This window comes from Antedon mediterranea, chromosome 9 (assembly GCF_964355755.1).
Source record: "Antedon mediterranea chromosome 9, ecAntMedi1.1, whole genome shotgun sequence".
Classification (NCBI taxonomy): domain Eukaryota; kingdom Metazoa; phylum Echinodermata; class Crinoidea; order Comatulida; family Antedonidae; genus Antedon; species Antedon mediterranea.
Genome location: NC_092678.1, coordinates 8,671,032 through 8,686,121, shown reverse-complemented (window position 1 = coordinate 8,686,121; position 15,090 = coordinate 8,671,032). Strand labels below are relative to the sequence as shown.

General features: G+C 32.8%; 1 protein-coding gene across 2 annotated transcripts; it reads left to right on the top strand.

Annotated features, from left to right (window-relative positions):
- The first annotated feature begins 2,755 nt into the window (after positions 1–2,755).
- LOC140058761 (L-threonine ammonia-lyase-like) lies at positions 2,756–13,429 on the top strand. 2 transcript variants are annotated; one of them, XM_072104496.1, is made up of 8 exons: positions 2,778–2,840; positions 3,289–4,024; positions 5,082–5,259; positions 6,294–6,490; positions 7,240–7,370; positions 8,137–8,285; positions 9,483–9,575; positions 12,223–13,429. In XM_072104496.1, the coding sequence occupies exons 2-8, from the start codon at positions 3,311–3,313 to the stop codon at positions 12,465–12,467; spliced, it is 1,707 nt and encodes a 568-aa protein (XP_071960597.1). In that variant the 5' UTR covers positions 2,778–2,840; positions 3,289–3,310; the 3' UTR covers positions 12,468–13,429. The 2 variants fall into 2 exon arrangements, with proteins under 2 accessions (XP_071960598.1, XP_071960597.1); XM_072104497.1 differs by lacking the exon at positions 3,289–4,024 and having other exon boundaries at positions 2,756–2,840.
- The last annotated feature ends 1,661 nt before the right edge of the window (positions 13,430–15,090 follow it).

Here is a 15,090-nt window from a genome sequence, read left to right as displayed (position 1 = left end):
CATGTACTATCGAATCTTTATATTTCTATAATAATTAAGTTTGCCTGCGGATAAATTAATGTATATTTTATTTGTATTTTAATATTAATAACTAACTAAATATATTTACATTATATATTATCGAATCATTAATAATTTACGTTTGCATCATAATCTACATACTATTGAACCTCTATGTCTCATTTATTACGTACTATTTATTTATTTGTTTATTTTATCCTCTTGACCCGACGTTTCTTGAGCACTCTCCTATCGAATCTTTATACAGTATTGCATTAATAATTTACGTACGGTATTGGCGAATATTTATATCTCATTTACATACTATCGAATCTTCATACAGTATTGCAATAATAATTTACGTACGGTATTGCCGAATCTTTATATCTCATTTACATACTATCGAATCTTTTTACAGTATTGCAATAATAATTTACGTACGGTATTGCCGAATCTTTATATCTCATTTACATACTATCGAATCTTCATACAGTATTGCAATAATAATTTACGTACGGTATTGCCGAATCTTTATATCTCATTTACATACTATCGAATCTTTTTACAGTATTGCAATATAATAATTTACGTACGGTATTGCCGAATATTTATATCTCATTTACTATCGAATCCTTATACAGTATTGCATTAATAATTTACGTACGGTATTGCTGAATCCTTGTATCTCATAGAATCTTTTTACAGTATTGCAATAATAATTTACGTACTATTAAGGTATTGCCGAATCTTTATATCTCATTTACATACTATCGAGTCTTTATACAGTATTGCATTAATAATTTACGTACGGTATTGCCGAATATTTATATCTCATTTACATACTATTGAATCTTTATACAGTACTGCATTAATAATTTACGTACGGTATTGCCGAATCTTTATATCTCATTTACATCAAATCTTTATACAGTATTGCAATAATAATTTACGTACGGTATTGCCGAATATTTATATCTAATTTACATCAAATCTTTATACAGTATTGCATTAATAATTCATGTACGGTATTGCCGAATCTTTATATCTCATTTACATCGAATCTTTATACAGTATTGCAATAATAATTTACGTACGGTATTGCCGAATATTTATATCTCATTTACATCAAATCTTTACAGTATTGCATTAATAATTTACGTACGGTATTGCCGAATCTTTATATCTCATTTACATCGAATCTTTATACAGTATTGCAATAATAAGTTACGTACGGTATTGCCGAATATTTATATCTCATTAATTTACATCGAATCTTTACAGTATTGCATTAATAATTTACGTACGGTATTGCCGAATCTTTATATCTCATTTACATCGAATCTTTATACAGTATTGCAATAATAAGTTACGTACGGTATTGCCGAATTTTTATATCTCGTTTACACTGTACTATCGAATCTTGGTTTTTATTATTAGTAATAGGGTGTGTTATACATTTAAGTGTTATTCCATTGTAATACATTGTTTGTGTTTTCAATGAAGCAACGTGAAGACGAAAACGCGACCTTCTACAGCACTATTCCTGGCCCGCCGCCAGTCGAGTTATTAGCAGAAATTCACGTAATTAATTACCGTACCGTACAGGCACTTGCGTCTTATTTTAGTATTTAAAACTAATTTTAAATTGATCAATATTTATATATCTGAAGGTATAAAACAATTTAGGATATTAAATAAATAGATTAATGTCATCATGTTATTGTAATTAAATTATGTTTGCGAACACGTACTACTTAGGCCCTACAGTAGTTACTTTACTAATATATTTATATACAATAACAAATATATATATTTTGATTTGATATATTTTATTGAAAAAATATATATATTATTCTTAATAATTGGCATATTATATATTATACAATAAAAACACCACAATGTTTTTTATTGACTTTATTAAACATATAGGCCTATATCATTTAGAACAGTTAAAGTAAGTAATCATCGATTCGCCATTTCGTTTAAAAGAAGGTATCACATTCAATCTGTCAAAAAAGAGAATATATTACATAATATTAATAATGTAAGTTGTTATTTACGTCCGAGGAAAAGAAAACCTGACGATCGAAACAATGACAATCAAAAATGACAAAACAACGACAATCAAAGCGCACACGGCGTTCCATACAAATTACCGTTATTGAACTAGCGGCCGCTTTGGTTGGTTGGCGGCCGCTTCGACCGTAATCCGCTGTCACGGGTGTGTGTGTTAGGTATAACACAGTCCGAGTAATAAGTCAGCAACATAAACAATAAACATTACACTAAAATACATTTTTTATTCTCGTGGGTCTAATCTTCCCATCTCATGTGTTCATATACGCACATTTTTAAAGTTCCTTTGAGTAGGCCTACATGCATATTGTTTGATAATAAAATAGCAAAATTAAAAAAATTACAGTAGGCCTTCACACATTATACACATTCTTTATTTTTGTGGGTCTAAACTTTCTTTGGCTATGTCCAATTACTACTTAGTTTAATGTCTTTCTCTAAAACGGCGAAAGCAGTTATTTTGTAACTTGGCCAGAAGACGCACGTCGTATGTACCGTAGTTGTGCAACAAACTTAATTTGGACATAAAATGGTCCGGTTGCGTAACCACGCGCGATTTTCTGATTGCCATTTCAACTTTCCCCCTCTCTCCCCGCTCTAAGAAAAACATGTATAGCGCCACCACACACCTTTTATATTTTGCCCTTTGACATTACTGTTATTATATTCTTCAATAATCCACAAAATGGCAGAGACAGAGTTTGTCTTGGTGGATGAAACAGAAATAAACGACTTTTTAGACAGCACGTATGAAGCGTATGAAGGTAAATTAAATACTCAAAAGCAAATATGTTTTGCCATTAATCGTTTGAGTGAATTTGCAACCCTCGCCGGTAAATCCTTAGGAGAAGTAGAATCATTAGAGGAAAATGAACTTGATCAGTTTCTTTCTCGATTTTTCATATCTCTGAAGAAAGCAGACGGTAGCCTTTATACAAAGAAGTCCATTTTTGGAATTAAATACGGCGTTCAGCGTCATTTTAAAAAGGTTAGAGATATTGATATCAGCAAGACTGATCAATTTCATGCAATCCACGGTGCATACAGAGCAATGATGATGAAACTGAAGAAGGCAGGGAAAGGGATTGTTATTAAGTCAATCAGTAATAAAGATATGGCAAAAATTGTTGCTTCAGATGCTGTAGATGTTACAACACCATTGGGCCTACAGAACAAAGTATTCATGGACATTATGATTTATTTTACTACTAGGGGACATGGAAGAATTCGTGAAATGAAAGTGAATGATTTTATAATTGAAACTGATAATGAACGTGAGGGCAGACCCTTACGATACATTGCACACCGCGACATGCTCACAAAGTCTAGGCCTTTAAAAGAAATCGATGATGATGAAGAATCCAATATTAATGGCTACATGTACGAAATACCAGGCTCATCTAGTTGTCCAGTATCTTCATTTCAGAAATATAAAGCCGTCTTGAATCCAGCCCTTGATTGTATGTGGCAAAGACCTTTAGATATTGTTCCAGCTGATGGACCGTGGTTCATGAACTCTCCCTTAGGAATAAACACATTGGGTAAAAAAATGAGGGTGATTAGTCAGATGGCTGGCTGTAGCAGATTATACAATAATCACTGCTTACGATCAACAACAATGACTGTATTAGATCGTGCTCGTTTTAACAACCGTGACCAAATGTGTGTAACAGCTCGCAAATCTGAATCATCACTGAAACGTTTAAATGTTAGTTCTTGCAGTGATAAAACAATAAACAAGATGAGTAAGACAATAACAGTCAAGATAAAGCAAGAACATTTAGAAAATGCTGAACCAACAAATGCTACACCTTGGTCTGAGGATAATGTCTTGATGAATGAGAATTTAAATTCAACAGAATCACAGGAACAATTGAAGTTACAAGACACGCAGCATAGCATCCAAGATGCAACATCTTTTACAGTACCCACAACATTGACTTCCACGGTAAATGTTAAGAAATCACACAAAAAAAACAAATAATTTAACAAACAATTATATTGTTTAGTTCATGACAAAATTAAAATACACCTTGGCTACCCTTGCTTTGTCAATTGTATGAATATGATGCACTTTTGACCCCTGGAAGAGGTGTGTCATTTGTCAGATGTGCGTCATGCATACTATTTTACAGACCCCTTTGTCAAAAAAGTCACTTACTTCTACATGACAATGGCACACCCATTTTTTAATTACAAAGGAACCTTTTATTTGGATCAATGATGCAACTTGAGTGTTCATTTTTGGTAAAGTGACAGACTTTGACGCTCCATTGTTTATTGAGTTGATGTACCATTTCGGTTTTTTTACCTACCTCTGCATCATTTACTATTTGTAAATGACGCACCTCTCCCTGGGGGTTTTATGGTGCATTACCAGTCAAAAATATAGCACAGACTGTCCTTACGATGATTGATAGTGCATACGCAATCAAACCTATGGCTCCGCCTCTCAACACTTTGAAAAAAGCATCCCTCTTTTGCAAAATATTGAAACAAGATTGGTCAATAAAAATATGGTGGATACAAAAAAAGAAAAAAAATAAGTTAGGTATTGATGGGTTATGAACCCACGTAAATCTTGATCAACTGTGCATGTGCTAATGATTGCTGTCTTATTAATCATTGTAAGAATAGCCAGTGTGAATAGTTTATGGTTCTTATTAGTACAACTAATGCCTTAGTAATAATATTACTAAGGCATTAGTTGTGAACATTTGGCTCTGGATCAAAATTTTACTTTTATTTTTAAAAAAAATGGAATTTGAAAAAAGGTTAATAAAAATAATTACTGGACAGATTCTGTCTCATTTTTTAATTAGAATTTGGTATTAACATTATTTTGTATGATATATTACTTCTTAAATAAAAATACATAAAAAGGAACCCAATGGTTGTAGATGGGACAAATATGATTTTGTTTAATTAAAATTAGTAAAAATTGATCGATTATGTACACAAATTAACTATCTTAAAATATATTGTTTTATTTATTTTTTATATAGAAAATGAAAAATAGAGGTAGTGATTTTATTACAACAGAAGACTTAAAGGCAGCTTATACTGTTGTGCAAAATAGTCCTTTATGTATTCGTACTCCAATGATACATCGATGTCAGCAAGCATTTAGCATAGAGGAAAATGTTCAATTACACTTGAAGTTAGAAAATTCACAAACGACAGGTACTGTATTTCAATTCCTGTACACATACAGAAATGGCCTAAATTATGTTAGTGCACATTATATAATCAGTGTTCCTCAATATCGAAATCAAATTTAGCAAAGTAGCAAATTATTTATATACAAAAACATCACAAAATATTGTACTTTATCCAGCTGAAAAAATATAGCCTTTTATTTTGCTTTTGTTCTTTAGAAGTGTTTATTTGTTTCTCAACACCATTTATAATCCTGGTTGGAGTCAATTTAGTCGGGACAGCAAATCTTGCTGGCAATCTGCCTCGGGATAACATTGTAGAATGCTACAAGCATATTGCATTGTATAAAATAAACTTCTGTACCATGACTCATCTCAGGTATAACCACCCATAAACAAGTATTACCCAACACTACTAATAAATGAAACCGCAACTCTACTAAGTGGTAGATTCTCTCTCTGTTAATTGTTTGTGGTATTGTCCTTGAGTAATTATTTTTAAGAGTGGGTTTCAGACGCGGATCCAAGGGGGTGGGGGGGGGGGCTTTATGGAAGCCCAAGCCCATACTTTCGAGTCAGTCTGTTTAACTGCTGAAATACCCGCTATCTGAACGTACCGACACATCCAACAACGCTTGCGTGTGCGAACTGTTGCTAATCCATGTGTAACAACAACTAACAAGTTTAATTTACATGCCTATTGGCGCATAGCCGCATGGAGCGTCTTGAAAACAAACATTAACGTTTGATTTGCCGGCGTCGGAACGGAAGCAAGCCAGAAGAGCAGCTGTGCAAGACCCTTTACAGATGATCGCAACAGAGTGCATATGCCAGTGTATTTGCTCACTACGATCGTGTGTGCCCCCCACAAAAATAATCCTAGATGCGCTCCTGGGGTTGGAGGGTCCAGATGTTAAAATATTAGTTTTCTGGATCCAAAGATTAGTTGTGCAGAAATTGAACAATTGGGACGGTTAAACTGTAGTCATATTTACTTTAATGTATTAAGGATCATTCATAGTGTTGTAAAATCTCCTTAAAAAACTTTTGTAATTTCAGGTTCATTTAAAGTAAGAGGATTAGCCAATCAGATGGCACATTTACCAAAAGCAGTTGTGGACGGTGATTGTCATGTGATCACTATGTCTGCAGGAAATTATGGGAAAGCACTAAGTTATGCAGCCAATAAGCTTGGTATACAGGCCACAGTACTAATGCCAAAGACAGCGCCAGATAATCGAGCTGTGTTGATGAGAGTAAGTTTTGGATATTGTATGAATTGTGGTCTTTGTAACTATATATTGAATATATTTTATAACAAAGGAGTGTGTTTATTGTAAATCAAGGTAGTGTGTCAACCGATTAATAATAGGAAAATTTTGCAACCATATGAATTCAAAAACAAATACCCTATTTATTCGAATAAAAGCCCATTTTGAATAAAAGCCCAATCGAATAGTTTTTTTCCACATGCATATTTTACACAATATTGTTTTACAACAAATTTCTATTTGTAGTAGAATTCATTGACTTCATGATACCAATTGACCAAGCAGATTGTTCCATTTTCCACTGTATTTTATCATTAATAGATGAATAAACACCCCCTCCCCCCCCCCCCACTCTCAATATGCTTCCAAACATTAAACACCCTGGCGCATTTATTCAAATACTGTATATACACTGTATGTCACATATAACATTTTGTTTTCATGTCAGCAAAAATCTGAAATCAAAATATTGAGGGGCTGTCCAAAATCATATTTGTTTTGTATTACAAATACCAAAGCTTATATTTAAACAAATATAAAGTTGACAAATATGAAACAGGGATTACCTCAGAAGTTCCAAAATGTAACGTTGCAAAACCACATTCAGTGTCATATCAATCAATGATTGTTCCGTAGTTTGGTACTAATTTTACTATGACATTATTATTGGCAATGGTTAGTCAATTATATGTAGTGCAATTTTATTATTTCCCGAGTACTAATTATTTCTTCAGGGTTATGGGTCAAAGGTTGTAAAGGTTGATGTCAGTGAATTACAAAGTAAAGTAGATGAAAAAGTTGCTAATGAAGGCATGTATTTCTGCCATCCTTTTGATGATCTTCATCTCATAGCAGGCCATGGAAGGTAGGATGGAGATTAAAATTCATTCACACTCAATTACATTACATGTTCACACGTACAGCCTAACACTGGTGTGGCTTAGAAATGCCAAGGAGTTTTGTCAGTGGTGTAATGGCTATGAGTGCTCACTGGATAAACCCAGGGCCGCCGGAGCTTACAGGGGCACCTGAACAGTGGCCATAAGAAAAAACAAGCATTAACATTACGTCACTGAGATTGGCACTTGGTTATTAAATATTGTTTAAAAAGTTCATCTTATCTTAAATCATTGATTATCTTAAAACATATTTATATTAAACTAGCCCTATGCTATATCAAGACTCGGACAGCACCGACACAGACAAGACGTTTTCACGGCCATTCCTGTACGACACTGTCTGATTTTAACTTCAGCCAAATTCCGAGTAGAATTTTTAATAAGATTGAAACAGCAAATATGTGATTGAATAGAAATTTCCTTTAAAATTATCATCACAAATATTCTGTGAAACCATAAATTTAAAGTGTGAGTGTATGATTAGTAACGCTTTTTTTTTAGGTAAAAAGGATAAATCTCTTAATACAAGTAGGCCTATTCCTATTTAGAGGACACCACCAGAGAAATGCATTAACTTATTAACTTTATGGCCAACCTCTATTCAGAGGACACCCCATATTAAAGGTCTCGAAGGTATCTTATCTTATGTGCATCCATTGTTGAATGAACATTGGCTGACTAATTGACTAATCTAAAGATTAATAATATGTGTATTTTTTTAAATTATTACAGTGTAGGACTTGAGGTTCTTGAAGATGTCCCCAATCCAGATATCGTGTTAGTGTGTTGTGGAGGTGGAGGGTTGCTTGCTGGAACAGCTGCAGCCATCAAATTACATTGCCAGACTCCTTGCAGAGTATATGGTGTTGAACCTAAAACAGGTAAGACATTCAGTATTTGCCTATCCTTTGACCTACAATAAGTTCATGTACAAATGTAATCTATTCTTAAATAATAATAAGATAATATGCTATGTATTTCGTTTGTGTCTGTGTGACACTAGGGAGTTTTCGCAACCTTACGAATACGATAACGAAAACGGATACGTCACACATTTGTGAAACTTTTGAGCTGATCCCCATTTCATATTCGTAAAGCGTATTCGTGTTCACGAATATCACCAGTCATATTCGTAACTACAAAACGAGTATAGTTTTTGATCTATTTTGCATTTGAATCAGGAATGATTCATGATTATAATATTATAATTATACTTTTATTGAAAGTAATTTACTAAAGTAATTTACTAAAATTCCAGGTCAATTTAGATAAATAGCAGTTTTTAAAGTCCTCACTCGCTTTAATGTTACGCTAGGCCTAGGCAGCCAAGCACCAAGCAACACGTACCTGCGCTTCGCTTAAATTTACCGCAGTCATATTTTGGACGGCGCCCTTAATATTTCGTTGCCATGCAAAACAGATTTTTACTGTCTTACGAAAAACGAATACGTGTGCTTGACGTATCTGTTTTCGTTGGTCTCTTTTACATAAGTACCCTGCACAGTCATATCTTCACCTGACTTCTGTTTAGTCTGTTCTTCAATGTTTTGTGTAATTTGATTTTTGTTGTTGATGGATATGATATATTTTCATTTAAGTATAATTATATATTTTTGTATAATTCAACCCAAAAGTTGCAATAAAAGTATTTTATCGTTTAGTATCACTATCATCTGCAAAATGTAACAACTTGTAACCAGGTTTGCATAGAGTGAATATTAAAAACAATTCTGTGGAAAATCTCGACACTCTGTGAAAAACATACTGATGAGGCCTGTTTTTGTTTCGAGATGTTCTGAGTTCTTACTGCATGCGCCTGTATTGCCCTAGTATTAAACTGACCAATTATAGTAATAAAATAGCGCGCAACTATTCTTTCCTCCCGAGGTTTCTCAGGTTTCGCGTATGCAGCAGCATGTATGAAATCAGGAGATCAAAACTGGTTACAAGTTGTAAACATTATTGCAGATGTGAAAAGGTTAATTATACAAATACTATTAATGCTATATTTGTAGTACAGTAAACAAGATATTCTTAATACATATTTATATAGAGATGAACAAATTTGTTCTTTGTAGCATGTACCATGTTTCAAAGTCGAGTGAAAGGGCATGCTGTAACAGACCACACCAGTCACTCTATTGCAGCTGGGCTATCACCTCCTTATGCTGGTAAGCCACGTTAACTTGTTTTAACCTGCCTGGTACTACTGGGTATGGAAAATGTCATTGAAATGTGTATGTACCTGCTACTACTGGGTATGGACAATGTCATTGAAATGTACGGTGGCTGATTTCTGCCAAAGAAAAAAATAATTTTATAATGATACGGCGTTATAACGCCGTAATTAGGACGTTATAACGCCGTATTACATGGCGTTATAACGCCCTAATTATACAATCCGTACTATACCTGGTACTACAGTGTATAGAAGAAATAATTGTTTACAAGTATTTCCTCAACTGTACACCAACAGTTAAAGCTGTTAATTTTAGATTACTTTTACTGGCCTTTTTGATTGAAGGGCAATTTTTTTATCCAAAATTGAGATTTTGATTTTATTTGACTTTTGATGTATACAATATAACTTGAATTAACCATCTCAAAATTTGTCTATAATATAAATATTAAATTTATTATAATAATAATAATTAGGGCTTATCTACAAACACCCATAGATCGAAATAAACCGACAAAAGGCTAAATAACTAACAAATTTACAGCAAATCACTTCGCAATTAAGCAGACATTGACCAACCAATCTTGATGTTCTCAACAAAAAGTATTCTTTCATTGTATTTTCACACATTTTCAGCAAATTACCTAAATCAAAGCTACATTTTTATTTTATTCTAACTAAAGTTACTAAATATTTTGATAAATTATGATCCAGAAACTAATTAAACTCCAAAACTGCCCTGTTCTCAAAGTTTTCAAGTATAAATAATTCAGAAAAAGACTTTGCTGCAATGTGACCTTCCAAAATAAAAAATGTAAGTGAAAACTATAATGAGATATTTTATTGATGTAAAAAATATATATATTATTTGAAAATAAGTTACTACTTTTCATTTTTTATTAAAAACAATAATGTCTTTTTTGTAAATTACTCTAAAGTAACATTTTGTTATAAGCCTGTTTGTCAAAGTAGGGAAGTATACGGTTTTATATTAATATTGTTTTACTTTAGTTTTCACTTGTTGGAAGTTGGAAAATATTTCTTTGTGTATTTTCTTATATAAAAAGATAAAAATTATTCTCAAACTTTGGGTACCGTATATTTCGGTGTATAAGTCGCACTTATGACACGCAAATTTGACCTCTAAATTAAGGGTGCGTCTTATACACTGAACATAAATGCCTCACCACACAGATTGTACATATAGGCCTAGCCTAGCTAGGCCTAGGCTATCGTCACCTCGTTTGCTAGGCCTGAGCTGAGTAGGCTAGGCCTAGGCCTAGCTACAGTAACTAACTAACGTAACGGCAACCTGCTTCTGCCTAGTTTTCAAGGCATTTTAGCATGATGTTATACTAAATATGATGAAAAGATTTGTTCATTATGTCGATAAAATTTGTAAACGTTTACGTACGATTGTAGACTTGCCCCAAGTCTGTATTGTTTTTTTTATTTATTTGTTTTTATTGCGACCGCGATTTTTGTCTGAAAATCAAGTAGTATACGTATGAAACGCCATATGTGCCAAAATATTTATCTTTTTTACTAATATTAAGACAAAACTCCGTCTGGAACCCAGACTAGTACGATTGGAATAGGCCTAGTATTTATTTATACAGTAGTTATACGCACGATCGCCGTACCCCCAGCGCAAGCCCTCTTGGCGGCCACATGGTGTACGGTATTCGACTAGTATATATTCTCCAGGTGATTATAGCATGGACCTAGCGTACACACTTCAATTCTCGGATACATACATAGATACTAATCGAATACGATTGTCCGTGAAAACGTGCGCCCTCTCGAAATGATCGAGCGAGGCTAGCCCATACGTACATGTTACACACGCGGTCATGCACTCGATGTTGAGGCTGTTGAGGCTTGGCGCGGCCGAGCCTAGGTAAGAAAAAAACCTAAATAAATAAAAGGATGCCGTTGCAGATATAACAAAATATATTATTACAATAATATTGATTACAATTTTAAAAAACATTGTTTTGATGAAATATAAGGTGCGTCTTATACACCGACGATATAAAAAATACCGATATTTTACTCTCAGTTAGGGGGTGCGTCTTATACACAGGTGCGACTTATACACCGAAATATACGGTATTTCTTTTTTTTTATTTTAATGTAATTTTATCCAGTAAAGACATAATGGCTAAAAAAATAAATATATGGTCATGTGACTACAAATTATTTCAATTACCAATTTCCTAATCTTTCTTTCTCACAACAATAAAAGAATCCTGTTTTAGTATTTTTAAAAATTGAAATCAAATTTTCCATTTTATAAAAAATTACTGTACTCAGAGATGGAATTAACATTTCCCAGTGAAAGGGTTAATTAAAAAGAACCGTTCGCATCAATGTTTTATATGCTTTTGAATTGACATAGTTTGCATTTTGTACAAAATTCTTTATTTTCTATGTTTGCATCTAAGTATATATTGGCGTTTGTTGGTTAATAAATCAATGTTATTGTTACTGATATGTAAAAGCCTGGTTCCATTGGAATCACTATAGAGAAAAATTGCCAAAACTGAAATATATTTTGCGTTTATTCAGGTCATGGTACGTGACTACAATATCATCTTTACTGTATTGTGTTTTTATTGTTGTTTTTTTTACTAAAGGTAAAAATTCTTTTGCACATAACAAGGCATTTGTTGACGACATCCTTCTTGTTAGTGACTCTGAAATCATATCTGCTGTGAAACTTCTATACAAAGCGGGGTTAAAGGTTGAACCATCTGGTGCCGCTGCCTTCTCTGCTCTCATGCATCACAAAGTCCCAAACGTTTCTGGAAAGACGGTAGTCGTGGTGATTACAGGTGGTAATGTGTCTCCAGAAGAACTCGCCAATATATTTGATATTTAATTCTATGATGGATGGGTTGGAAAAGCAACACTGATACAAACTGTTAACATTGAATGGCAATGTTTTTTCACACACATAATAATAGTTTTTAAAAAACATGCAAAAGTGTTCCATTTCATTGCAAGTTCATGTCTGCACACTAATAGCTCAATTTCATTGTTATTAAAGGACAACTTGACCAAGGACCTTTTGCAACGTATTAGGGATGTACATATGATTTCAGAACAACAGCAATAAGGATATCGCCGCACGCACTCCCCGTACAGCTGTCACCTTAAATTGCTGTGAAGTAACAGGTGCATCGCAAAATCTACTGATAAGATAAGCAAAAGAAACAATAATAAAAATCAACATTTATATTGTTGACAATTTATTTGTTTACTAGAAATTTTCGCGATTTGCCAGTCTTTGCCAGAAAACTCATTTTTGCAAATTTTGCGATGCACTTGTGACGTCACAGTAATTTACAGCGACGTCGAGCTCGTGCAGCGATATCCTTAATTTAGCGACGGTTCTGAAATCATATATACATCCCTAATACTTTGTTAAAATATAGTCCGCTGTCAAGTTGTCCTTTAATAATAGCTAATTCTACATATAACTTTAAGTTTCACATTTCAGCCCCTAGCTGCTTATGATTTTTTATATTAACTTACTGTTATGTCAGTAGGCCAGTGCTCATTACATCACCTATCAATGACTAAGAAGGTACAAAAAATATGCATGTGTGCAAATAACAATTTGCTGGCATTTTTTAAAGATTAATGAATAGACTAGACTGTATATAATTTTAATATTTTCAATAAAATAGTAGTAACTATAATGATAATTGATATTAACATAATACTACAAATATTCCTTATGTTGTGAAAAAGTTTTAAATTAGATTAAGACACATTCGCAATAAATGTAGTTAACATCATCAATACTAAATAATTACCATCATCCAGTTATTTTTAAATATAATCAATTGTATAATTTTAAATTATTTATATAAAATGTTCGTACATTAAATAAATGCAGTACCGTATTATTCTGGACATATTTACAAATTTTGAATTTATTATTATATTACAGATTTATTGTCCTCTTTCTCTTATCTGACAAAAAAATTGTTCAAATGTTTTTGTTGAATAGTTTATTCATTAATTTGACCCAAAAAATGGATAGGAAAATAATTTAATTTAAAGCCAAAAAAAGTCAAATTGTTAAGTTTAATTATTTTTATAAGTTTATTCGATTTTTGCTTACAAAAGTAAAACTGTAAAATCTTTAGCCTGAATTATAAATATTCATTTTAATTTTTGAGGACAATATGTCTAATATCTCAATTAACCCTACTCTAAAGCTCTGTCTACACTATCAAACTTTATGTGACAAAAAACATCGCATTTTTTTGTCGCATACATTTTGATAGTGTGAACAGAGCTTTAGATTAAGTTAATCCTTGCCAGTTGGTTGGTTGATTCACAAATAGGTGGTACACACATTAAAGGCCAGGATCGGGCAAAACATTTCTATCATACATTCCAATAATTATCGATCTATAATTTCTTATAAATGGGGGAGGGGGTAGTTCAAATTACACAATAAAATATCCAGGGGCGGACGCAGTGGTGTTGTTACCGCAGTTGCCCAGTAATTTCATACTACATTGTTCTGTCACTAAATTAAAATTTAGATCCTATTTAATCATAATAATAACCACTAACGTCAACATATAGGCTAGTCAATCTAGCATTTTGAGTGAAACAAATTGCAAACAGAGATTTTTTTTTTTTAAATGGTTACATATGATAAGGTAATTATTTTTTGAGCATCACACCTCTGACACTCATCCCGAAGGTATGCAAATTAGCTTAAATATGCAAATTAGGGTGAAATTACAGGGTTACCATATCTTAAAAACTACTAATCGAAGAGAGTTTATTTTTGCACAGTCTGGTTCAGAATATATATATTTATATTTGCTCTAATGAGACATTTTACATAAAAATGTCCGGAAGTACCAAATTTTGACCCTTGACCCCATTTCTCAATATTTACGTAAATATGTGATTAAAATGTCTGTAGAGACTTTATTTTGGACTCGATGACTTGGATATTGTTTTTCAATACCCACCATAGAACTGTATTATAATTCCTAAAATCACAACTTCGTCACGCACCTCGAAAGTATGCAAATTAGTAGTACAAGTAATATTAAATATGAAAATTAGGGAGTGAAATTACAGCGTTGCCATATCTCGAAAACCACTAATGCTAGAGTGTTGATTTTTTCACTAAAATATTTAAAATGTAGGCCTATATATTTATATTTGCTGTAATGAGACATTTTACAAAAAAATTCCCGGAACTATGACATTTGACCCTCGACCCCATTTCTCAATATTGCATATATAATGAAAACTAAAATGTCTGTAGAGACTTTGTTTTGCCCTCAAATGACTCGGATACAGGTTTCTAATAGCCAACATAGGAATGTTTAGTAAATCTCAAAATCACACCTGTATCACTCACCTTCAAAGTATGCAAACTATTAGTACAAGTTACATGAAATATGCAAATTAGAGGGTGAAATTACAGGTTCCTATATGTATCGAAAACCGCTAAGGTAGAGAGT